The 26617-nt window shown below is 44.9% G+C and overlaps 1 protein-coding gene across 1 annotated transcript; it reads left to right on the plus strand.

Moving 5' to 3' along the window:
• Positions 1 to 13318: 13318 nt before the first annotated feature.
• RAD52 (RAD52 homolog, DNA repair protein) lies at positions 13319 to 24628 on the plus strand (the record flags this gene model as incomplete). Its single annotated transcript, XM_084275423.1, has 11 exons — positions 13319 to 13405; positions 14842 to 14943; positions 15560 to 15653; positions 17357 to 17424; positions 18504 to 18622; positions 18712 to 18787; positions 21599 to 21795; positions 21990 to 22126; positions 22864 to 22944; positions 23408 to 23650; positions 23870 to 24628. The coding sequence occupies 11 exons, from the start codon at positions 13319 to 13321 to the stop codon at positions 23926 to 23928; spliced, it is 1263 nt and encodes a 420-aa protein (XP_084131549.1). The 3' UTR covers positions 23929 to 24628.
• Positions 24629 to 26617: the final 1989 nt, after the last annotated feature.

Consider the following 26617-nt stretch of genomic DNA (forward strand, 5'->3'; position numbering starts at 1 on the left):
AAGAAAGGAAAAGTAATGAATGAAATTAAGATAGAAACAAGACAAAAAGAAGAAACATTCATATTGTAATTGATTCTCATTCCTAGATAGCTTGTGAATAGATGCCCAAGCACCAACATCTGTGTGTGTCCAACCCTCTTTAAAGGTAGGTTGTTTTGGTTTTAAAGTTCACTGACTTGCACATCTGCCAAGTTCACTGAAAGTAACAAGAGCCCTTGTTCTGTCTCACTGAACACAGGAAGGAAAGATTGATACCTTCTCCTCCCTACACACAGAGAAATCTTCCCCGGAAAATCTCTCAAAAATCCCTGATAACCTTTAGGTGACTTTGACACACTGAAAAAACATGTTTTCTAAAAGGTAGGCCATCAATCCTAACATTTTGAGGAAAAGCAGCAGCCACTTGTCAAAGTAGTGTTTTGTTTCTGAACACAAATTGACACTCCTGTTCCTTTTTAAATATGAGAAGTTAATGTGAATGGTACGCACTCACTTCATGTCACCACAGAACATGGGAACATGGTGATGAACGTTTTGGACACCATTCTGTTTTTCATTCTTCTCTCCCATTTCTGAAAGATATCCCTCCCAGAATACACTACCAGTGAATATATCTAAACAAGAGACAGAAATACTCATCAGCTTCCTAGTTAACTTGTGTCCCACAAACACACATTTCCTTTCATAAGATGTCCATAAAGACATGAATAAAACAAGAGAACATGCCCTGGTCTATGGTAGCTTCTTTGCAAATGCAGTTTTAATTGATGTAAGTCTTGATATGAGCAAACAGGGTATACATTAACCACCACACCTTCACTCCTTTATGACTTCTTTTCCCCAAAAGATGACAAAACTAAAAAGGCTCCCTATTTTTATAAAAATGCATGTACATCAGTGAAATAATTATTTACTCATATTTATATACTCTTTATGATTCACCATTTGATCATAAGGATTATTTCCCAAAAGCTGTGGAGGACAGCCTCAACTCAAGGCAGAACATGAGGTGCTACTGACACCTCTAGCAGCTTTACGTCATCTCACTTGTCAGACTAAAATGGTTCTACTCACAGTAGTACTAAGGGTTAACCTGGTCACTAAATATGGGTGTATGAGCAAGGTTTTTGTTAGGTTGTTATGTATCAATAGAAATTTTCCTTTCTCCAGAGACTGGGGCTCATATTTCTTAACACTGTCTGGACATAATGCTTCAAGGTTTCCCAGGTATGGCAGAAGTTTTGTATACTGTTCCAGCACCTTTTCTCTCCAGTAGCTTTAAGACTGGATGATCAGCACATGGTGAGGCATATTATGGACCATTCTCAACTCCTGGCTCTTGCCTGGGTTTACCAGGGATTGCACTGAATGACCCACATGGTTTCTCCCTTTTCTTATGTTCTTGATACTGACTTGTGTAGGTGGGTTAGGAAGATGCATCTGGATTTGTTTTGCACAACAAATGAGAGCTGTCTAGAAATGTCTACAATTAGAGCAGACAGGAGATATACAGCAAAAATGATCCATGTGCTTTTTTCCTTTTTAAAAAAGTCCAAAACACAGAAAGCAATAGTCATCAGAACACACACACATAAGATTTCTAGTGATGAAATGATTAAAATAACTCTCATTCTTCCAATTACCTAGGAGACAGAAGACCTGTGGACATTAATTTACTGTCATTGTATGGCTAAAGAGTTTATAGCCTGACTTTAAGAATATACAGTCAGTAAATACTATGCATTTGCTTGTTTCTCTGTCCCCTCACAGGTGGCATGTGACCAACAACCAACTAACCAACAGTGGGACACAATGCCAAAAGCAATAAAGATACCTCAAAAGCCCAGAAGTACCTGGTAAGCCCATGTAGACTGCTAGCCTGAAGTCACCCTGGGTAACATCACTGTGCAAAGCACACTCCCTCTACAGAATTTCCATCACAACTTTGACGTGACAACAAAGCTGTGCTAACGGTATCGACACAACCCACATACTAGAAAACACCACTTTTCCTACACCAGCACTGGATTTTCTAGGCTCTCATGCTCTCCCACTGCCATACAGCTGCTTACTGCATGCCACGGAGTTAAACTCTCAGCTTAGGCAGCAATTGATAGAATCCTCATCGCCCAGAGTGCTCTTAGGCAGGGTAGCCAGCAAAGTTCAGTACTGCACATTATTGCTTCTTAATTCTAGCAATCAGCCTGAATATTTAAAAAGCTTCCTGCATGCATGCATCCATGCATTTCTGAGCACACCATACTCAGATCAAACAAAGCAGACCTTCTAAACATGCTAGTGGTTTAGCCAGGTAACTGTTGTAGCAAACCTCACACAAAAGAGGCTTTTGAGGGAATAGGCTTAAAAATAGGGATGGGGTGAGGGAAGGAGGGATAACAATGGGAGAGTATCCTGCTTCACAAAATAAGGAATAACAGCAAGGAACTTGTACAGTGGGCACAATAACAGTGATATATTTCTATTCATACTGCAACACAGATAACTGAGAAAGTGGCACAACCAGTAAAAAACACCAGGTTTCTTTCAGGACCAAGATTTGCAATTCAATAAAAAAACTAAGTACAGGCCATGTAAATACCAAACCTGCTTTTATGCCAGTCAGGCCATTAGCCAGATGTTTGAGATGAAAAGTTATGCAAACAGAATCTCATAAAAGTGTGTGACAGGATCAAAGAGACAATGCTAAGACTTATGAAAACCACGATCCTTTAATATAGCCCAGATAACAGGTTTTCTACAGTTTGGGCTTCTGTTAACATCCTTACAGTGATTTGATTACAGCTAATTTAGTTTATGAAGAAAGCTCAAAATAGATCAAATATTTTGATCCACTCTTGTGCTTCCCAGCAGAACCCAAACTTTTTCTAGCTGCAGCCCCTTCTGCAGCTTGGTAGATTCAGACAATTTCAAATTTCTGGATGATACAGTAAAGTCACATACTTGACTACTCTGGGAACTGCTGTTCTGTGATAAAGTTCTGAACTGTGCTTCCAAAACTGAACCACACTCAGTAAGTACAGCTACCTCAGTTATTTAATAACTGGCAGTTTAGTTCAAAGACGCAAACACTGACAAACATAAATTATTGTACTACCAACACTGCTCATACCAGCATAGGTAAGGTAGTGTTTTTTCTCTTTTAATATTACTTGATATGGCTGTAAGGGTACTGATTCATAAGTGACCCTGAATTGGGGCACGCATCTGAGCTGATGCCATTTTTGTCACAACATACCGAAATGCACTTTACAGTAATATGTCAGGCTGAAGACTGCAATACCTCACTCAGGAGGAGACGTATGTTCAGCCACCTACTGCTACAGATGCAGTAACCTCCGGGAGAAAAGGAGGGCAGGCGGCTGTAGAGGTTACTGCCATAGAAATCCTAGCGGATTTGGCCATTGTTTAGGAATCACACCCCTGCAGTCAAACCAGGCAACTTTTTTTAGGTACAACCTGTTGGATCTGAGGTCTCATATACACCTACAACCACCCCACATAAATCAATTTGCCTTCAAAATGAGCTTGGACACAGCCTTAAACACACATCGTTCTTCAGACCCAATTCTATTTGCATCCATTCACTTTCATTCTCTTGGCTCCTATCCTGCTTTTCCCCCATACTACCTCTGAGGACGTTTCTTTATATCTTTTCTTCATACCTCCTAATCTCTCCCATTTTCATTGGGGTTTCCCTTTAAACCACTTCACACCACACTGACACGAACCTTAAGGTGAAATTCCAGCAGGCATGCAACATTCCAGGTAAAACAAATGATGTGCCTCAGAACTAAGATTTACAGTCCGCGTTAGAAACGAGACAGAGGTGGAAAGACAGCGATCCCTGACACACGCTTCAGGACGGCAGCAGGTTCAGAAACAAAGCATCAGGCCAGCTGACGCTTACTTTGTAGCAGATGCAATAAAACAACTGAAACGCGACCACTCGGCGTTCACAGGGGAAAATAAAACGAACGCAACGCCGCAAGGTTTAGGTAGACACCGGTCCCCATTACCTCAGATGGTGCCACTAAGCCAACAAGCGTGCGCTTCCCAAGGGCAGAGGGAAGAAGTAGCGGCGGAAAAACACGACATGGAACGTGAATGGGAAGAGCACGAAGGACCTACTGTGGGAGGCAAAACCCAACCCCACCCGGCGCTCAACAGCCCGCCTCGGCGCACCACCACCATGAGCAATGCCCGGCAGGACGCGGGCCCGCTTGCCTGCCGCCGAGGAGGCGGTGGGCAGGGTGATGTGGCCGGCCCCGCCGCCGTCCCCGCTGACCGGCCGGCTGGGGCCAGGGGAGGCCTGCCGCCGCCCAGACCCCGGGCGGTGACAGCGTGCGCGGGGCCCGGCAGGGGCGAGGCCCCGCACCCCCCACCGGCCGCCTCCCCCGGCCGCGCCCGGGCGCCCCCTTCCTCCGGTCGGCCGACAGGCCACGCAGCCTTCGGGAAAGCCGCCGCCGCCACCGGACGCGGACCCACCTGAGCGGCAGCTCCCCGCCGACAGGCCCCGCCGCCGCCTGCCCCCTACCCCGCCGCCGCCGCAGCCCCTGCCCAACCCGGCGACTGCCCGCAGCTCCCGGCTCCCGCAGGCCCCGCCCCATCCTGACTCCCCCCGCGGCCGGTAAGAAATGCTCACACACACACCCCCCGGCCCGACCCCCCGCGCCGAGCGAGGCCCCCCCCCACCTGCCTGTCAGCCCGCGGGGACGGCGACCGCGACGGCGGGAGCGGGCGGCGGCGGCGCCCCGGTGAGGTCGGGTCGGGTCGGGTCGGCTCCGCGCCCGCCGCTCTCCACCGCCTCCGCCTCTCGCGCGCGCGAGCTCCGCCGCTCCCTCCCGCGCCCCCGGCGCGAGACTCACAAGCTCCACCCTCTGCCGCCGCCGCCGGAGCGCGGCTCCCCGCAGCCCCGCCCGCCTACGGCCGCACGGCACCCCGCCCACAAGCGGGGCTTCCCTCTCCCTGCCCCCGGGGGCGGGCTGTTCCTAGCGCCGCGCCGCCTTCCCGAGGGTGGGCACGGCCTCCGGCAGCCTCGGCGCTGCGTCATCGCCTGGCGCGGCCGTAGGAAGTTTGACTCCTCTCCCGTGCCGTAGCCGTCGTTCTGGGCGTCCCTCCCGCCTCTCCCCTCTCCTCCCTGCCCCGGCGGGAACCGCGAACTGCTGCTGGAGGACGGAGGCGGCCCCCTCGGCCCAGGTACTGCGGCCGGCGGCAGGAAGCGTTTCCCTCCTTCCCCTTCCTCCGGTGGCGGCGGGGCCGGCGTTCGGTCCCGGCCGCGGACCCACCCGGTGGGCGAAGGACGCGCGAGGCACGGCCGTTAACGGTCGCTCAGGGCTGGGCTGGGCTGGGTGTTCCCTCGGGAAGCTGTTGGCGGCGCCGGCCGGCGGGAGGCGCCTCCTGGCGTGGAGCTTGTCGCGCCAGCGGCGGGGCCGCCTCGTCTCGGGGGCGCGAAGGCAGCAGTTCTCCTGCCGCCCGCTCAGCTCCGCTCCGCTCCGCAGGAGAGCCCTCCCCGGCCTCCCGCCGCCCAGGGTCGAGGTCTTCCTGGCCGCGGAACGCCGGTGGGTCGATGTTTCGGGCCCCGTCCGGATGACCGTGAGGTGGCTGGGGCTGCGGGAGCCAGCGCGATGCTCCTCGGATAGGAATTCTGTTATCCTGTGGGAGTCCCGCGAAGGGGATGCTAAAGCAGCCCCGCCTCGGGACACCTAGGCAGACCTCTCTTGTGCAAACCTCGGTTTCCCTGATAAATGTTCCCTCCTTGGAAGAGTTCCAGGCAGACAGAGCAAATGACCTGCTTAGGAATCTTTCTAGTTCGACTTTTTGTGATTTCAGGGTATAAGGAGCCAAAACCAATACTGACCTAGCCGTTAGTCCCAGGGGACGCTAAAGCGAGAAGTTATATTGAATTTGGTAAATCTGTAAAACTGCACAAGGAATGACAGAATGTGGTGGTTTGGCCCTGGCTGAAGGCCAGATGCCCACCGAAGTCACTCTATCACTCCCCATTTTCAGCTGCACAGGGCAGAAAATATATATTGAGAGGCTTAGGAGTCAAGGTAAGGACAGGGAGAGATCATTCCACAATCAGCATTATGAGGGAAACAGACTCAACACAGAATAAAGGACAGAAACTCTTAATTGATTACACTGCACTGCACACCCAGTGACACCAGAGTCAGGTAATGAGAAGTGTGACCAGATCTTAAAGTGCCTCCCCCAACCCCTCCCTTCGTAGCAGACTGCACTTCAGTCATGATTTCGCTCCCTTCTTCCCCCGCCCCCCCCACTGTGGCACAGGGAGGGGCAGGGACTGGGGGTTTCGGTCAGTTCCTCAGGAGTTGTTTTCCTTCTTAGCTGGGAAGGGACGGACACAGATGACAACACGCATGACACGGGGCTTCAGCTCTTCATCAACTGTCCCAGTGTGGGTCACTTCTATGGGGTGCAGTCATAGAATCAGAGAATGTCTCTCAGTCTCTCAAGCCCAGACTGCTCCAGCCTGGTCCTCCATAGGGTCTCAAGTTCCCCCCAGCAAACCCGCTCCAGCATTGATCTCCTGCTCATCTGTGTGTGTGTGTGTGTGTTTCTCTGCTGGCTGCAAGTGCTGGCAGGGGCTTGCTCCAACACAGGTCACAGTGTCATCTGTATGTCTCCACCTGCTTCAGTTTGGGGCCTCTCCATGGGCTGCAGGTGGGGTCTTATCCTTTTCCATGGGTTGCAGGGGGACACCCACTCCACCATGGGTTTCTCCACTGGCTGCAGGGGCATCTTTCTCTCCAGCACCGTGGGCATCTCCTCTTCCCCCTCTACAGTGACCTTGGTGTCTGCACAGTTTCTTACATCTTCTCACTCCCTTCTCTGGTGACAAAAAAGCAGCTGCTTACTTTTTTTTGTCTCCTAAATGTGATTCCCAGAGGTGCTGTGCCTGTCACTGATGGGCTCAGCCTTGGTCAAATATGAGTCTGGCCTTGAGTCAGCTGGTGTTTATTCTCAGGCCTTTAGAAAGCTTCTAGCTGCTTCTTGAAGAAGTCATCCCTGCAGCCCCCACCTCTTCCACCAGACCCCTCACGTACAAAACTACAACAGAGTTATTGACATATAAAATCTCACTAAATTAGTATCTTGTTACAACACAGTAATCCACACCTCTCACAATTACAATAGTTGACATGTATTGAATTCCCAACAATCTGAACTTCCTTTACAGCTGTAGAAGCACAGAATCCTTTTAAAATTAATTTCTGAAGAATAACAGTAGTGCAGGTAGGCACGTGCCATGATCTACAAACCCTTCTACGGTATCCCAAAAAAGGGATGCTTTACACTGTTGTCCAAGGAAGCAATTACAATTTCAAACGTAAATGATTTTCCATTTAAAAATAAACAGTGCCAGCCTGGTGCAAAGTAGAAAAACAAAGATCTTGAGAGCTTTAGATTTTTTGGGGCAACTTGATTAATGTGTCAACTTAGCGTGGTCTTGCTGCCAAAAGTGTCACCCGTGTCTGTAATCAGTGGTTTTTATGATGAGCAGTTTGACAAATCTCCCGCAGCTCTTACAGAGTTCAGATGTTTTATATTCTGGCCTGGATTAACTTCTTGTCTAGTAATTGCATTTGGCAAAACTACAGCCTTCCCACAATTACAACTGGACAGACTGCTTTTCCCTTTAATTCCCAAACCGTTACTCCTGAGTTAAAAGGCCTGCTGTCTTTTCCTTGCAATGACTAAAGTGGCTTATATATAAATGATGTGGTTATAAATCAATCCGACAGGCTTTTAGGAAGAAGTACTCACATAAATAATTTACAATATTTGAGTAATACTTCTGCCAGGTCTTGCTTCCAGAACAAGCTCCTCGGCTTTATAAATGGGAAAATAGTTGTTCAAGAGTAGACTGTTCACTTTTTGGTTTTGTAACTGAGAGGTGTTACTGTTTCACACCTGGAAAAGAACTCCTACCACAAACAAGTTGATTCCCTCTTCCTGCAGTTTTATCCTGCAGTGCAATAAAGCAGAGCACCTCTAACTGCAAACCTAGCTCCTTGTCTGTTGTTACAGCGTTGGGGGTTTTGGGGGGCTTTTTTTTGTTGGTTTTTTTTTTTTTTTATATATATAACATCTTTGAAAGATTATTTGTGAAGAAGTACCAGTCAATTCCTTTAATGAAGCGTTTTCTAGGTGGAATTGTGGATTCATGCAAACAAATGAAGCAATGCAAAAAATTAAGTAGTATTTATGTTCCTAGAAGACAAATATACCTAAAATTTAGAATTTTTTAGAATTATCTGTTTTATAATTGCTATTAATGGATTTTTAACTGAGGAAACTTTGTGGAGCCTTTGTGAGGCCAAAGTGACAATGGGTGCTGAATTTTAAAGCAATGAACAAAATTGTGTAGGAGAGAAGTAAGTTGCCGATGACACTGCTGTTAAGGAACATGTTTGGAGAAGTAACCAGCAAAATTTGAAGATTCTACAGTCTAAAACACAGCAACACATGTATTTAACACATCTGGATGGGAATTATATTTGCAGTTGCTGGGGAAGTAGGATCCTAAACCACCTTTCAATAGATACAGTGATGTTCAATTGATTCCTAACAAGAGTGTAAAGGGTGTTCTGACAGAAAACCTGGCATAATGAGCAAGGGGATGAGTTTCTCATCCTGGGTCCCAATGCAGGAACTGATCAGATAGGCCTCCTTTCAGATGTTGGATGTATTCGAACATTCTAGATAAAAATACTCTCTCTCAAATGCACTATGTTATTCTGTTAAGCTGGCATAAAGTTAGAGAAGAAAGAGCTGTACACTTTGTTCATTAACACGATAGAAAAAAGCATAACCAGAATTAGTGTTTTCTGTTCGTCATCATCAACCTGGATTCAGCAGAGTGCTGCCTGATAAATCTAAGGGCTAAATTTTGATTTTGGAGCCACACGTATAGATTCCACTGAAATAAGTGGGATGTTTCAAGAGATATTGAATCTGAAATGAGCTGTAACTGAGGAGAAATTGGTGTGCCTTGAAAGCAAATGTATTTATACTACTACAGATAGATCAAACTTTCTGTGTTACACCTTTTTATTCGCTTGCTGGGGTGATTTCACTACAGACTGGGGCCTGAATCAACACAGCATTGGCAAGCATCAGAGGCCACCTTTAGTCTACAACAGACTTCCAGTCTCATCACCTCCCTGTGCATTTCATTGTTTAGCCGATAAAACACCAACTGTCTTTTTCTTCTGTTGAAGTTAGCAGAACATTACCTCACTTCTCTCAAGTCATCAGGGTTGTTTGCCTAGAGAGATTATCAGAAGTCAAACCCAAAGAGTTACATTGTATACAATTTTCCCACAGCAATTTTGTAATCTGTTTTCCACTCTCTTTAAACTGTGCTATATGGTATAGGCTGGTCTTCCTTAGGAACACCTTGTACTCAAAAGATACACACCTCAGTTCAGTGTTGGATAAAGCATGCTTTGTGTAACAGGCTTGTTGACGTGCAGTTGGGAGTTCCCAGAGGTGAGAATACCCCACAGAATAAACAATTTGTGAAGTTTTTTGTAATTTTTGTGAACCTTAGGTTAAATATGTAGTATTATCTTTACTGCTTTGTAAATCACTTGTTGCTACACGCGTAGCTGTTTGTTCTTGGTCTTCTCAGTAGAATTGCTTTCATTGAAAGAATGTTAAAAGACTTTTTGCTCAGCCAACTAAAACTTTGCTGTGAAGGAAACTTACCATATGGAGAAGGATGAGGTTGAAACAAAAGATGTCTAAAATTGCACAGTATGTTCAAGTCCTATATTATAGATGCTGTGATACTACAGTTAATTTCTTGAAACAGACGCATTCTAGCTGAGGGCTCCCTGAGATGTGATACTTCTGTAATTCGTGCCATGCAAACCATTTCAAAGTGACACAAACCGGCCTGCTTCTGCCTTACATGTGAAGGGAACTGGGAACTGACACTCCTAGCACAGGATTAAGGCACAGTGCATGGTTCAAAACCCTAGTTTGGCAAGACAGAGGGGATCTAGGAAGAGAATAGATGATTTAGGACCAAAAGCTTTTTTATTTTTTTTTTGAATAATGGGCAGTAGGGTGGACAGGTGTGTGAGGATGTGTTTGTTCAGAAAATTAAAAGGTTTGTGTTCATGGAAGTTGAAGGTATTGCTGACATAACCTACAGTAGTGTGCAGATTAAATTCAGGATTATCTGTTCTAGAAGATTGGTGTATTTCCCACGTGGGAATTTGTGTACACATCCAGATTTTTCTCAGCAGCTGCTCAGTTCACTGCCACCATAGAAATAAATACCTACTTCTAGAGCGTTGTTGAAAGTGAGTATTTCAAAACCAGCCATTTTTCTGATTTCATACCTAATCTGTTCAAAATCTAAACGTTTGTATTATCAACTTTTGAAAAAACCTAAAAACCATAAAATCAAAATATGGTAGTGGTAAAAGCTGTTAGGATTCTTTGCTTGTTCTAGTCTATTGAGGTGATATTTTGGAGCTCAGAGCAACACCTGTAGCCTTATAAGTGTTTTTTTTTTCTCAGTGATAAGAAAACTTTCTGAGAACATTAACCAACAAAACTGAAAATAATTCCCAGTAAATAATAAACAGTGGCCATAGTGACAGAGGTATTAAATTCTAATTCCTAGGTTTTTTTATGTGATGATAAACTGCTTTTATCATCCTGCATGCAGAGCAAGTCTATTTCAACTTCAACTTTTAATATTTAAAGATGGTTTGAAAATACAGCTTTTTTAATGCTGGTTTATGAGTCAGGCAGCCTCCTAGCACTATCCTGTCCTGGAGGGTGTTTGAGGCTCTTTTATATGCCAGTCAACAGCTTATTATCTGCTTGAGTATTAATGTTTCATGTGAGTTAAAGCATTGGGGGGCGGGAGGGTGAGGGAATAATACTCTACTGGAAAATGGAAGCGCCTTGCCCTACCTCGCTCCTGGCTCTGGTGTTGAGGTAGATTTATAACTTTGCTTGCAGAATTAACTTTTCTCTCTTCCAAACTCCTACTCTAGTAATTTTGAAATTGAAGTTCTGTCACTTGAGAATGCTGTGACAATAGCTTTGAGGCTTTGCTGTGCTGCACTTCACCGCATTGGAAAAAATTGCCGTGTTGCTCTAACAGAGAGTTTGGTTTAAGCCAGGCTCGCAACTGAAGCAAACCATTCCTACAGGCAAAGCCTGGAACTAAACTGGCATCATCTGTCCCACTCACACAAGCCAGAGAGTAATACATAATTTGAATACAAACCACTGACATGTTTTCTAAACTGTTTATTGCAAAGTAGTACATTGCTGGTATTCTCTAGCAGCATCTGGTCTGTTGGATTAAAATCATATGATGTGGAGCTGTTTTCAGCAGAACTATGTACTTCCTCCTCCTCATTTGGAATCAGTTTCTACATCTTATTCAGATCTTCATTAAAGGTTCATTCTCTTTAGAGAATTTAGACTGGCAATGATACACACCATATAAAAACTTCAAGGACTTAATACTGTCTTCATGATTATTAAAGCCTTTTTGCTTCAAAATGCCACCCACCTATTGTGTATAAAAATTTGTGGCAAACAAAATAGGGCAATGTAAGCAAAGACACGCAGCTCGTGCACTGCTTTCTCCCAGGAGCTTTATAATAATGAAGGTCTGGTTTAGGCTGCTTAGAGTGAGGAAAAAAGTGCGTAGCATTGTTCAAACTTTGATTCCCTCTGCCACTCATCACAGATACTATTTTTTCTCTCTAATTGTCTCCCTCAGGATGCAGTGGACTCTTTGCTTAATGGAGAACATCCTGCTTAATCACAAATGTATCTCTCAGTAATATAAATTTCTGTATGCTCTCTTCCAACACCAAATGCATTTACGACAAGTTGCATCAAACTTTTGGTGGAAACACATTCAAATGTAGAAGGACTGTACAATTACACAAGTTTTTGACCTGACATTAATAATTACTGAAAACCAAACTTAAGGAGAATTTTAGCTACACCTAGCATAATTACCAGTGCTTATACTTGCCAACAAAACAAGTAGTGTCCTTTTTCTGAAAGTTGTTTGCCAAGTTCTCAGTAAACTTTGGCCTCCTTGTTTAGAGACTGGAAAAACAGCTTGGTTTAAAAAGTGCTGAACCTGGAGTACAGTAGAAGAACGTGAGCAAGGTATTGACTGACTGTCAGATAACACTATTATCTACTGAGGATTTTAGACTCTCAAACTGTCTTGACATCTCCAGCTGTCTTGTATGTACATGGATTTCTCTTCTAGTTGCATTCCATATAAAAGCCTTAGTGACAGACTGCCGGTGGCACTCGGCATTTGTGCAAACACAAGGGAAGATTGCCTCCATGGGCTCATGTGGACGTGGTGCTGCAGCTCCTTTGCACCCCCCTTGTGTAGACTCGGCAAGCCGACTCTCCAGGGCTGAGTGGCAACGCAGTACTGGGCAGCTGCTGGATACTGGCTTGGAAAAGGGTGCCATCTACTGAATTATCGGCACAGCTTCTCAGAATTCTCACAGGTTCTGTACGCTTTTCAGTTCTGCCTAGTTTGTATCATACCGTCATATGAACAGATAGCAGGATGACAGACAAAACAGTAATTAAAATAAAGACTGACAAGTTGGGGTGTAGGCAAGTAAAGTTTTAGAAATTTGCCTCTGCTTCTTATTGGAGTCTAGGTATTAATGGATCCTTGATTTGATCTAGGCAGACAGTGCTGAAGACTCTGAAAGAGGGAATTTGGTTTTCCTTACCTCGAATGTGTGCATTCACATTTACCTAAAAGCACGGGGGAATTGTTACCAGCTCAGCATTTAGAATAAGGACTCAGGACATGATTAATTTCTTGTTCCAGTCTCTGATCTTATGCAGGATCCAGGTGCTGTTAAATTTATTTTTTTATACTAGCAAGAATAATTTATTTGTTCTTTAGATAAAATAATTTTTTCACTGTTGTCATATAGTTTAAGATCACCCTTACTGATTTTGTGGATTGAAGACCAGAACAGTGCTTCTGCCTCTAGGATGAAACTAGCCATTTCCACCTACGTAGTATAGCCTGTCTTAAACAGTTTTAACTGTTCTGAAACAATATCAGAAAACAAATTTCCAGCTGTGGCTGCCGCAGTTTCACGAAGTGAGAAGTATTACTGTAATGCCCAACACATCTATTACAGAATATTGTTATACTCACTGGATGGTGGACCTCAACAGCTTTTTGGCATGTTAGTTCTGTTGTCTTCAGTGTTTATATTTTCTCTTATCTTTAGGGATGCCTGAAAGTCAAGGGAAAGACAGTGAAGGCCACATCAGCAGCAGCAGTTCCAGCACCAGCAGTTCAGTTGCTTGCTTCGGACAGGTCAGTAACTTTTTCCCAGGAGGGAAATACAAGTTTTATGCTTGTGCTTCTGGAAATCTGCTCTGCATATTTACCCATTTTAAACTTGGGTACAGTAAGGCTGGAGTCGTAATCATTGCCCTGGCTATGCTATAACCTAATTGTACATTGCATTTGCCTCCATGATAGCCTGGCATGCCTCAGGTTGTTATAAATTGCTCTGGAATCTTCACAAAAGGGTTTAATTTTGTTCCTTAAAAATTTGGCTCATTTTATTGTGTCCTATTCCCAGATAGTCTGGATCATGCTTACATATATTCTCCATACTGGTTCAGAAAAGTCAACTACTTTCAGCTATTAAAAAATAATTTTTAAATATTTAAAAATAATTTGGAAGGAAGAAAACTGGGCTGGATTTGGTGGTGAATTCTCTGTGATAGGCATATACACATCGTTCCTGAACATGGCATAGGCGTGCGCACTCTCCCTTTTTCTTTTTGCTTTTTACTTACAGGCTGGCATTCCCATGTCAGAAAAAAGGAAAGTTAGTCCTTTGAGTTTAAATAGAACCAAATACAAATCAGGGAGGTTTTGCAGGTGGTGGAACTCATGTTCCAACTCACAGCACACGCTCTGTCAGATTCTATGTTCTGCTGAATGGTAGGGCAGCCAACATGCGTACACAGCACTTAGGATTTAGGTGGGGAAATCTCTGTTCTGTCCCACATCAGAGCATAGCAACACAAGCCTTTTAGTGCTTGAATACTTAAACAAGCATTTAGGCTTCTTGAGCCTTTGCAGACTGTAAATTGTATTGCTACTAAGACAAGGAGGAAATATTACAACACTTTAGGCTTCCAGTGATGCTGGTGGTGTCTAACACCACCAGTGATTTTGGGGTTGTTGAAAGGACCTTCCCTGAATGAAGGGAATTTGCTGAACACTCCTCAAGAAATTCCTGTTTTGACTGCTTACCTAAGCTGCCCTCCTCCCTGCCCTGATGGCAAATGGTGTTTTTTAAATATTATTTCCTAAATATGCTTTTCCTGTTGTCATAGAGATATTTTATTTTCTTTTTGAGAGGTAAAATATAAGCTCATATATGTGTTCCTGTCAGCCTTGACTAGAATTGTGGCTACATTAAGATTTCAATAGAATACTAATAGGCCTGGCTCATCCCAGTTTTTCTATTGTGAGAAGTGAAAAATGATTGCTCCAGCTCAGTAATTAATGCTTGTATACATTTGCTTCAAGAGAAGAAAGCCCAGTGTAATACACAAATGCAATGTGCACACACACCCTGAGGTCTTCCCTTGTTCATTATATCCCAATTCTAAAAATGGATCACGCACCTCTTAGAAGTACCATACATGGAAAAATGAGATAAAGATGTGATATTAGAAGAGGGGGAGCTAAAACAGGGAGGGTGAGATTTGTCTTACTTTTTTTTGGTCAAGTATCAATACACAGCAAGTGAATATCAAGCTATCCAGCATGCTCTGCGTCAGAGACTGGGTCCAGAGTACATCAGCAGTCGGCAAGCTGGAGGAGGACAAAAGGTATGTACAAACATACACAGATGTTTCAACTCATGTCTTTTTCCAGGAAAACTAGGGTAAAAAAAAAAAAAAAAAAAGTTTACACTAACCCTTGCTTTTCTTGAAGTTTCTTTTCCACTAGCAGTTTAGGATGCAGATAGGAAAGCAAAGTCAGTGTAACATAAATTCTGGCTTTTACTGAGGCACAGGTTCCTTTTACACTTTAAAAAAACAAACCCAAAACACTTAACTTTTCAGTGCTTCATCCATTACAACAGAATATTTATCTACTTAGGGAACATTTAGATGCTTTTCTTATTTTTCCCAGAACTGGAATATATGAAGCATTGCACAATGTTGGCTACATTTTACCCTCTTTAGTGCCTGCGAGCTCTGCCTTCCCCTGATTAAGTCATATTTATTATCATGTAACACCTCCTCTCACCCCCTCCATCCCAGTTGCTGTTAGAAGGTGAACCAAAAGCTGCACCATTGCCCTTTTATTCCCATTATCTGAACCTGGAACTTAGCTGAGTTTAAGTGTAAGATGTGTGCAACACTTCTTTAAAATAAAGCATGTATATGTGTGCACATGCACATATATATATTTATATATTTATGTATATGTGCTTTTCAGGTCTGTTACATTGAGGGTCACAAGGTAATCAGTCTGGCCAATGAGATGTTTGGCTTCAATGGCTGGGCTCATTCAGTCACTCAGCAGAATGTTGGTAAGTATCTCTTAAGGATAAAGAAGTCTTTCTTCTTTTCTCTCTGTGAGGCCCTGAAGATAAGAATAAGATAAGGACCAGGGTATCTGTCCTAGACCTTGATCACTTCAAAGAACCCACAGAGAGGCAGGTAGAACTTTGGGATGTCTTAGCATTCAGTAAGAATGAGAGAAAATAAAGAACAATGGAGTTTCTGTTTTCTTTTTAGATCTTGCACTGGAATATGTCATAGTCATTATTCTAATGACTATGTTTATTATTATTCTTGAGTATTCTAATCAAGTTTTCTGATCTCTGTGGGAACACTCAGTCAAGAGTAATTACAGTTAAACTATTTAACACCCAGCAGCCCTGAGCCAACTTTCATACCCACCTGCAATTTTTATATTCTAACAAGTTAATATGCTCAGTTAATATTCTCCATATCTTTAGGGACCCATCTTTTTCTGCAGATTCTTCTTCTAGCCAATACCTGGTTCTGAGATTTTTACAGTAGAAAGGAGTGGAAAAATTCTTCTAGAAAATGGTATTCAAGTGATCTTAAAGCTTAATATTTTTCCATGTCAATAGCTGAAGTAGTACCTACTAGAGGATTATTCTCCTTGGTGTAGAAGAACTGCTATGCTTAGACTAAAGACTGGTTGTTGAAGGAGTTCAATGAAGCTGCAGAAATGTACCTCCTTCTTTTCCTCCCCACCTACAGAAGTATTTTCTTACCTCAGCCTGGTAGATTCTTGACATAAAACAAGCTACTTCATTGGTTTCCATTCATTCAGTACCACTTCCCCCTCAACCCCACCGCCCTTTCCAGTCAAGAAAGGACTGACACTCTTCAAGCTTCTATCTTCTTCAAATAATGCTACAGCAAGTCACTCTCTAGAAATTCAGAGGCAGAAGATTCCGTTATGTTTTGGTTTAAATTCCTGGGTAGAAAAAGGGCTTGTACCTCTGGCAGGTTTACAAAACAGTTGGGCAAATAGACCAGATGAGAACTGAAGAACTTTTGGACCCCAGAGTGCAATAACTTGAACTTCAAATTATTTCTTTTCAGAGGTGTGCCATGTTCCTCTCAGACCTGCAAGACAGCTAACTAGAATGCCCTACGGATCTTGTGCAGCATTGCTTTTGGTGTAAAACAGGCAGATTAGAGATTCTGGGTTGAGAGCTGTATTGCAACTTTTTAAGCTGTTCAAGAACTCTGTCCTGGATAAAACCTTCTGCAAAATTTTGCAAACTGGAGACTTGTAGCATATTATAGGAAAGAAATTACTTTTATAGACAACAGTTTCTTTTCAGCTGCTGTTTTTATAAATGGATAATTTAAACCTTTCCCTCCAGCTGAGAAAATTGTTATGTTTTGAACATTCAGGTTATACAGCTCAATGAGAAGTAATGTTTACAACTCTTCTTTCTTTCACGTTTAAGTGCAAACATGTAGTAGCAAGTTGTGTTTAGCAGGTTTAGCCACTGATAACCAGAAAGTATCACGTAACATGCCCAGAGCATATATGCAAGTCATCATTCTCAGACTACAGTTAATGTTTTATAAATGGTGCTCAATTTTATAGAAGGTGATACAGTATCTTGGGCACATTCAGCAAGGATGCTACGGGTTTATGAATGTCCTCAAAGGACAAAATGAGATCTAAATATGGATCAGAAATCCCTTGTATTATTTAGGGTGTTACTGTTCTCTCCCCCAGACTTTGTTGACCTCAACAATGGCAGGTTCTATGTGGGGGTCTGTGCATTTGTGAAAGTTCAGCTTAAGGTAAGTGGATTTTTTTTGTCGTTGTTGTTCTGTCTACAGAGAGAAGGACTGTTGGGGGGTGTGGTGGTCAGGAGCTGTCTCAGGCAGAGTGACCACGAAATGGTGGAGTTCTGTATTCCTGGTGAAGTCAGGAGGAGGGTCAGTGTTGTAGTTTTGCTTGGCCGGATTCTGGTGGAAGAGGGGGGGCTGCAGGGGTGGCTTCTGCAAAAAAACAGCTAGAGGCTTTCCCTAGGCCCAACCGAGTAAACACCAGCTGGGTGCAAGACCAGACTCATTGTTGACCAAGGCTGAGCCGATTGGCGACAGTCACAGCGCCTCTGGGAATCACATTTAAGAGGAAAAAATCACAAGCAAGTCATCCTGAGGACAATCACAGAGCATGTATGTGACAGCCAGGGGATCAGGCCCAGACAGCATGGGTTCATGAAAGGCAAGTCCTGCCCGACCAAACTCATCTCCTTCTATGACCAGGTGACCTGCCTGGTGGGCAAGGGAAAGACTGTTGACTCTTTATTCTGGAGAAGAGGAGGCTCAGGAGAGACCTTTTTGTTCTCCACAACTACCTGAAAGGAAGTTGTGGTGAGCTGGGGTTGAGCCTCTTCTCACTGATAACTGGCGATAGGACAAGAGGGAATGGCTGCAAGTTGTACCAGGGGAGGTTCAGGTTAGAAATTAGGATAAACTTCTCAGAAAGAGTGGTTAGGCATTGGAACGGTTTGCTCAGGGAGGTGGTGGAGTCACCATCCCTCGGGGTGTTTAGGGAAGGGTTGGATAATGTACTTAAGGACATGGTTTAGTGAGTAATATGGGTTGCAGGGGAAGTAGGGGAACAGTTGTACTCACTGATCTTGGAGGTCTTTTCCAACCTTAATGATTCTGTGAATGCATAGGTCAGACTGTGGCTCTCTAGAACTGTTACATGCCAGAGAACCTTGTGGTATCTAAAACACTGACCTTGGTATAGAACAACCAGCTAAGAGCAGGTAACCAGGTTTAAGCAAGCCCATCATCTAGCAAAAAGTCCTGTATGTGCAAAAATTACCTTATACTTACTATTAGTTTTTAAAATTTTACCACAGGATGGGTCATACCATGAAGATGTGGGATATGGAGTCAGTGAAGGCCTAAAGTCAAAGGCCTTGTCCCTAGAAAAGGCAAGAAAGGAGGCAGTAACAGATGGATTGAAAAGGGCACTCAAGTAAGTGAAGATGACCACTTGTACATTTTCAGAAGTTAAGTGAGAGTTACATGTTATTTTCAGTCACAGCGAGCTCTCTTGTTCCTCAGGTGCTTTGGGAATGCCCTTGGAAACTGCATCCTAGACAAAGACTATCTACGAGCCGTGAATAAGCTTCCGCGCCAGGTGCAGTACACGGGCCCTTAGAGCAGGGACGGCGGGAGGCCCACTGCTCCTGGGCCTTCATGCCACAGATTATAAATAGCGATCCGAATGCGTCTCATCCCTGAGAGCTTCCAGCTGTCAGACCAACAGCCTTTGCCCACTAGTTTGTGTGAGCTGTTTGCCACAGAGTTCTTCCCTTACATTTTACCTCAACTACTCAAAATTTTGACTAGCTGCAGTAGGCGAGATTCCTATGGTGAAGGAGCAGTATCCTACTCAAGGTCTCCTGTGGCATTTCTGGCCACGTTAGACCTACCTCTCTCTGTTCGGTGCCAGTAACACATACATCTGTGTTCATCCCAGGGTAAACGTTACCACAGGAAGCTCTGAACTTTCAACTTCCTGGTTCTAGGTGCCATTTTCTCCATGTTCTTTAGACTCTTTGATGGAACAACTCAGTTCATTGCTGTCATCTAGCCACCTCAGCAATGACAGCGGTGTCAAATATATTCTTCAGGCAGGTGAAATGGAAGTCTTTGGGAGAACAGAGTCTGTTGAGGCCACATGCATGTTCTTTACGGGATACTTTTGCCCTGTGTGAGGCAAAAAACCAGAATACATGTCTCACTTCGGTCTGTCAGTGGTAGCACAATCACAATCCGGTTTGTTATTATGAATTTTAAGAATCAAACTCACTTGTCATGTTCCTCTCACTACTGTACTTCTTCAGGAATAATTTACAAAAAACAAAGGTGGGAAATAGCAGCAAACAGGGACACTGTTTCCAACTGCTGCAAGAGGTCATAAAACCAGCAGCTACAGGCAGGGCAGAAGAGTACACGCAGTACATCTGTTATCGCTGTCACCCACCCTAAAGCAGGTACAGCTCCTCTGTGCACTGCTGCAAAGTCAGGACTACTGCATTCAGTCCCGAAGCGTTCGTTAGACGTTAGGAAGCTCTGGCAGAAAATAGGGGTTTTTTCCATGAGAAAGACTGCCTCCTTCAAATAAAGCTTTTAATATGCATAGACCAGGATATCCTAGAAACAATACCAGGTGGGTCACATACCTAAGCTGCTTGTTTTAATTGGAACTTTCACTTAATTTTAAACAAAATCCATGCAGTAGCAATGTCAATATATGATTTGATGGTTCCTTTGTCTTGTTACCAGCTGCTATTGAAGCCTATCAGGTCCTGATACACATCACAGCTAGACAGAACATACGCTCCCCATGGCACTTGCATGTACAATTTGCAGTGTGCCTGTATTTCACCCCTCTCTGTTCTTGCTGGAATAGCTAACAAACAGTTACTCTGTAACAGCAGGCAAAGGTGGTTTTAACTTTCAGTTAGCCAAATTCAATCCTTCCCAACAGAACACTGCAAACTATTAGGTGTTTCCATGATATAAAGGGTAAAGCAAACTGTTAGATGTTTAGCTGTTGCCAGTCACTTCGAAGCCTTACTGTGGATAGCAAAGCAGGCAGCATGATTTTGTTTTGCTTCCTGAAGAGCGTAGAACCAGCCCTGCAAATGTCCTCTGCTTGACTTCAGAAACGTCTCGGTACCTGAGTTGTGGGAGCAGGATATGCTAGACTTGGCTGGAGAATGACATTAGGAAGATCTACACTCCAAGTTATTTGTTTTAAATATCAACATCATGCTACTGGCAGACCACGGCTCTTGAATGTGGGAAGAATTAGCATGTACAACTGCCACGTACCCAAACGCTCACTTTCCCTGCTATAACATGGTTCTATCCGTACTGAAGAGTAAGAAGCCATGTTACATCTCATTTTGCTTTTCAGGCTCCTTACCTCATCAGCTTTCAGTTTGCAAGGGAAGAGCTGCAGTACTAGGTCAAGCAGTGAACCTTCTGAGGTAACCAACACTGCGGAGAAGTGCCTCTAGGAGGTCTTTGGTCTAGAGAAGGACAAGAAATTGTGATGTGCATCTTCATCAGTGACAAAAGAACTCTAACGCTGTTCATTCAGAGCCATCACAATTTATTTATAACTATGCTGTAATGTCTTGGCTGCTACTGAGGTGCTACCTCAGTAACCAACATTAATCTGCTTAGCTCCTGCCTCATACCAGGTGGGGGCAGCAGGCTTCTAGGCGGTAACCCACCTCTTTCACTGAGGAAAACGCAAGCCTTTTGTAACTGCTGATCCATAGAGTTTCCTAGCCTTCATCCCAGTAAGACTGACCAAACCACTAGCCAGCCTGGAGCTCTGAGATGGTTCTTTCTTGCTAGCTCAGCCTGGAGGAGCAGATCCAAAGTGCCACCTCACCAAGTGAAGGCAGCACAGATCTCTGGTTTGCCAGGGCCATTGTCTGTTGGTAGCGTTGCCAAATCACAGAGCCACACTATCTGGTCATTAATACAGATGAGAACAGCGTACCTTCTTCACCGACCTCCTGACAGCAGGGCTGAGCAAGGCTCTACAGTGCCCGTTAATACAAGTGTGAAAACAGAACCGTCAAAGCTGACAGCTGCCCTGTGAGACTGTCTGGGAAGCTGTAGGATTCCGCATCCATCATCTGCATCTGCTCTGGTCTGCAGGGACCACAGTACAGGGAGACATGGGATATCTGCCCTGAAACACGAACACACCATTGCATGAATTCAGTGATCAACTAACTGAATGACTGCTGAAAATGCATTTCAATTTCCAAACTTGCTGTTGCACTTGGAGCAAACAAGCTTAAGTTTTTCATCAGTACTGGACAGAAAAGCCTGTGCATGTTCCACTGAGTCAGTGAAGGAATTGTCTGGATGTGTCTTCTTTCCATTCCTGAACATGTTTTCTTTTCATTCCTTTTACCAGATACCCCCTGAGTTAGATTTGGTCAAGGCTAAGAGGCAGGACTATGAGCCTGAAATAGAGAAAGCAAGATACAGTAGCTGTTTGGAAAGGCAGAACGCAGGAGGGGGACAACATTGTGAGGTGGCATCAGCTTGTGAGCTTGGTCAGAGGGAGGCCACACTGGTGACAGGAGATGTGAAACAGCTGAATACTCCCAGGTGAGGCTGCGATTACAAATTCATTTCATAAGCTTGATGAGAAGTTATTGTACCTTTTAAAACACAGAGGCCCACTTTGGAAGGTGCCATAAAATGCTACTGTAATGGGTTTTCCGTCACGTTGGTTTTTTCCTTCATAAAATGTAACTGCTGAAATCCTCTCTAACACTGTGCTTGCGTGGGGGGAGGGGCAGAGATACAGGCCCCCTGGCTACTGACCGTGATGCCACTTACCAGCGGAAATTGCGACAAAAGCAGCTACAGCAGCAGTTCCGGGAACAGATGGAGAAAAAGCGTCAGGCTCCAGTAGTTTCTCCTTGCAGGAAACAGGGTAAGGCTTGGCATTAGAAATCACTGAGTCACCATCCCTGGGTGTGTTTAAAAAGAGGGTAGATGAGGCACTTAGGGATATGGTTTAGCTTAGGATAGAAATGGGTGGACTCGATGATCTTAAAGGTCTTTTCCAACCTTGTGATTCTGTGACAGCTGTAATGAGAGCTGCTGGCAGACGTGTTCCTCTCTGTGATGGAGCCCGACTGCTTTCGTTCGCTTTTGCCCTGTGCTGTTGGCACACACACCTTCAGGACCAAAGGAAGGAGGATTTTCACACTCTTCCACCCTTCCGTGTTCTTATAGCGGCAGCTCTAAAGAAACCCTGCAGCTTTCCAGCCACTCCAAAACTCTGCAGCACAGTGGCTGTTGGTGTCGTTAACTTGCTGTGCCCAAGCTGAGGCTGCAGCACTTCACCAAGGCGATTGCAGGCAAATAGAACATTGCATTAGCTACTGGTACGCTGGTCTTTTGTCATGGGGAAGTCTGGACAGCTGTGGGGTAAGCAGGGACTCGGGGGTGGGGTAAGCAGGCTAAAAAACAGTTTGAAGCAGCACAGTTGCTTTTATCAGCCATCATCAGGTACAGAGGCTCACCATTCCAAAACATAAACGGTGCTAGGAATAAAGAGGGTACGTGGTGGCAGCTGCCACTTACCTTTGCAGACTCGTGCTCTGTTACAAAGCAGCAAAGGTGGTTCTGTGTTCCTAATGCTCATCTTCTGTTACCTCCACCCAGCAGCAGCTGATCCTTCTGTAAAGCACAGCACGCCAGCAACAGCACAACAGGAGCTACTGATAGAGGAGGAGTTCTTCGCAGGTCAGCCAGAAGGCGATGAGTAGTACCTGTTCAGTCATTAGCTTTTAAGTCAGCTCTTCAGAGTACAGCGTCAGGGTAAAACTCCTGAAGAGGTCAGAACAACAGAAGCTCAAATACAGGTCGGAATACAAACCTCGCTGCAGTGGCAGGGAAATGGTGCCCAGCTCTACAAGAGCTCACACACCATGCTTTTCAGTCAATGCTGCACAGAACCAGAACATTTGTGGGGGTGGGGGGTGTGTCATCACCATGGCTGTTTGGGTCACACTGACACCACAGTGCCTGGACATTAAGTGCAGAAGGGGTAGTACCGTTTCCCTGCGCTGTGGGGACGCAAGTGCTGCTTTACAGTTTTGCAGGGGCCACCACTTGTTGGAAAAGAGCGGGCTGGTCCTGGGGATATCTCCATTCCTGTAATACAATACTGACATCCTTGGTTCAATCACCTTTTTGTTCACTCTAGATGATCCTGAACTTTGGGACATTTCCTTGGAGTCTATTGATCTGAAGACAATGGGTCAGAAAATGACAGACACAGCAGCTGGACACCGGACACCTGAAACACCCCATAGATGTCATCAAATGACGACTCGTACCAGGACACCTCACAGAATGATACATCACAAAACCTCTGCGAGACTTGCACAGCTGCAGCCACCTGCTACAGTCACGAGCAGCAGCAGCTGTGCCAGCCACCATAACCTAGGTACGTGCTGCCAGAGAGCAGCTCTGGGCTTTGGAAGCAGTGCTGTCAGATTACGAGTTGGAGCTGCGCCTTAGCGGGCTAGGAGAACTCTGTGGGTTTTCCACCCAGTTGTCCTAGCAAGGAAGAGCTTGCAGGGGGGAAGGAATTGAGGGGCACTTTTAGAAGCAGAAAAAGCACTTTTAAAACCCTCCTATTTCTCATTCTCTCCCTGTTTGGCAGTGTGCAGCCCCCGCGGGAGAAGCCAAAGCTTGAAGAAGAGGCGGCTAGAAACGACGTAGGCCACCTGCTGGTATCAGCACTTCCATACCCCGTTACAGCAGGAGAACACCATCGGCTGCTCAAGTCATGTGAGGAAGCCTAATGCCTCGCTGGGTTTTCCTGTGCATTAAGGCAAAGCACCACAGAAGAGTTTAACAGCACCAGTGAGAACTGTTAGGTTATTGCATGTTTGAGATGCCTTCTACAAACAAGCAATCAGGCAGCCTTCTGCCATGCTGGACTTGTGGCTGTCACAAGCTGATGCTGGGCACAATTTGCCTGAAACCATAACAATCTGTGAAACAAGGCTCCGTTCACAGCCTTTTTTTCCTCCTTCAGCATTGGGTTTCAGCATAGAGAAAAGAGATTTGCAGTCAAACGGGGCGAGGGCAGGGTACGGCCCGACAGCAAAGCCTGCAGCACAAGCCACGGGTATGAACCTGGGGCAGCATCTGCCCCCCTTCCCAATGCACAGCACAACCAGGGTGGGGGTGTGGTGCTACGCCTCACCTTGTTCCTCAGCCTTGGGAGACTCCTTCAGCTGTGCCTGCATTACAGGGTGGTGCCGGGGTGCACTGGCACTGCTGCCAGGGAGCTGCACCTAGCACCTCCTGCAGCATCTGCTTGGACCATTTATAAAATGAATGGGAGCTGCACTCTGTTTTTAAATAAGCTTTCAACCCCTTTTCAATATAAAAATAAAATGAAATTTGAAAAACAAACCACACTTGTAGCTGTTCCTGTGTCTCTTTCAACATGTTACACCTCATTGCTTGTTTAGCAAGCTCAAAGAAGTTAACACACTCTGACAGTAGGAAGATGAAGAGACGACCGCCACGTCCCTACAGCCTTGCACAGCAACTGCCGCTCCTTCTTGTTACAAGGTGAAAGGAAGACTTTTTAAGCAGGGTTTCAAGGTGGGTACAGGGGTGCTGGAGCCAAGGAGGATGATGATACTGCCTGGCTGGAGGACCAGGAACATTCACACAAACTCTGATTAATGTAACCTTGAAATCAGGGTCAGCCTTGCAAGCAGGGCCTTGCGCCTGCGCTTTGAGCTGATGAAGCAGTGATAGCAACACTCACAGCTGCCTGAACAGAAGTAAGTTTGGCATATTCCTGTCCCTCCTACGTCACTGCTTTTTTCCTTAAAAGATCCTCTATTCCTCCTTACCCCCTCCAGCAGGGCAAAGAGCAAGGACCGATTTCATCCTGGAAAAATAGGACAAACTTTAATTACCTGTAACAGATCACATCTAGAAAATAAGTTTCACATTTCACTGTACGAATTTCTCCCCAGCGCTGCCTCAGAACAGCTCAGGGAAGAAATACATGCCACAGACATGAGTCACACACTCCCTGCTGAGATCAGGTACCTGCGAGGAAATGTGCAGAAATTCGCGGTCAGAGCTGCTCCAGGCTTGTACAGCAAAAGAACTTGTGGTCCTGTACAAACACAACTGCACCGGCGTCCCCAACTCCACAGAAACAGTGTGAATACTGTCACGGCTTCACTCACAGAAGGCACTGCAACAAACCTAAGCCAAACTTAAACTTGGAGCTTTTATGGTTGTTTCCTTTAAGGCTTCATGACTCATAACAGCGGTTCTTAAAATGGAAAGAAATGCAGCAGCAATTAGTGTTTAGAAATACCAAGTAATTCCTGTGAGTCCACAGCTCTTCGGGTATGACCCTGTAAAGCAGCTCCACTCCAGACCAGTACCATAACCAACTTGGGGATGGAATTCCTATTACACATCCACACAAATGTCTTCTCTGCAGGCAGGCAGGTGCATGGCCCCACTCCCCTCTGCCCCAGAGAGGCAGGGGCAGACCTGAGAGCTGCTTCTTCCCACCAGGGTGGAGCTTCCCCAGCCCTTGCAGCACACCCAGCTCCATCGTTGCACCATGATGGGTGAGCTCCAGCAAGCCCAGCTCTTGCCCATCACAGCTGAGCGCCTTCCTCTGCTACTCTGTAACTTCTCAACCATCTCAGCCATAAAAGCCATGGTCATGCTCCTACCTTGGCCTCCATCTGTCACCCTCCCCCCTTTCCCTTGGGCCCCTCCTCTCAGAGGAGATCCACTCTTAGGGTCATGCCCTCGAGTACCTCACTCATCCTGGCCTACTAAAAGGCCAAGGGCTCATTCCTGACTCCTGCTTTTGACACATTAAGGGTCTCATTAAAATGGGTTTCTTGTACCTCCCTGCAATACCAGGAAACAGTCAAGAGGACGGAGAGGTTGGAACCTGCTGTTCAACACGAAAACCCACAGCTCAACAAAAGCAGGTTTGGTTTATTTGAATGACTTCATGAAATAGTCTACAAAGGTAACAAACAGCGGCACAAAGCGCAGTCGTACAAGCGGCGCAGTGCCTGGGTTTAGTGCAAAACATACAACTAACTACGGCCAGGGAAGCCCAAAGTTTCAATTCATTTTATTTTTTTTATTTTTTAATTTTTTTTTTTACAGTGTACATTGTTAAATAATGTAAAGAAAACGCTTGTAATTCAGAAACAGATTTTATGTGGAAAAAGATACTCAAAGTGTAATATTAAACAAAATAATTTAACAGTTCAGTAGCATTAGTTTATTCCTCTAGACTTCAGTTATTCATCCACAGGAGGAAGGGGGGGGAGGGAGGGGATCAATGGTAAATAAAACCAGTTCTTGCATAACAATAAGTGAAAACACGACCTCAAACTTA

The sequence above is a fragment of the Gallinula chloropus genome, assembly GCF_964237585.1.
Source record: "Gallinula chloropus genome assembly, chromosome: 1".
Taxonomy (NCBI): Eukaryota; Metazoa; Chordata; class Aves; order Gruiformes; family Rallidae; genus Gallinula; species Gallinula chloropus.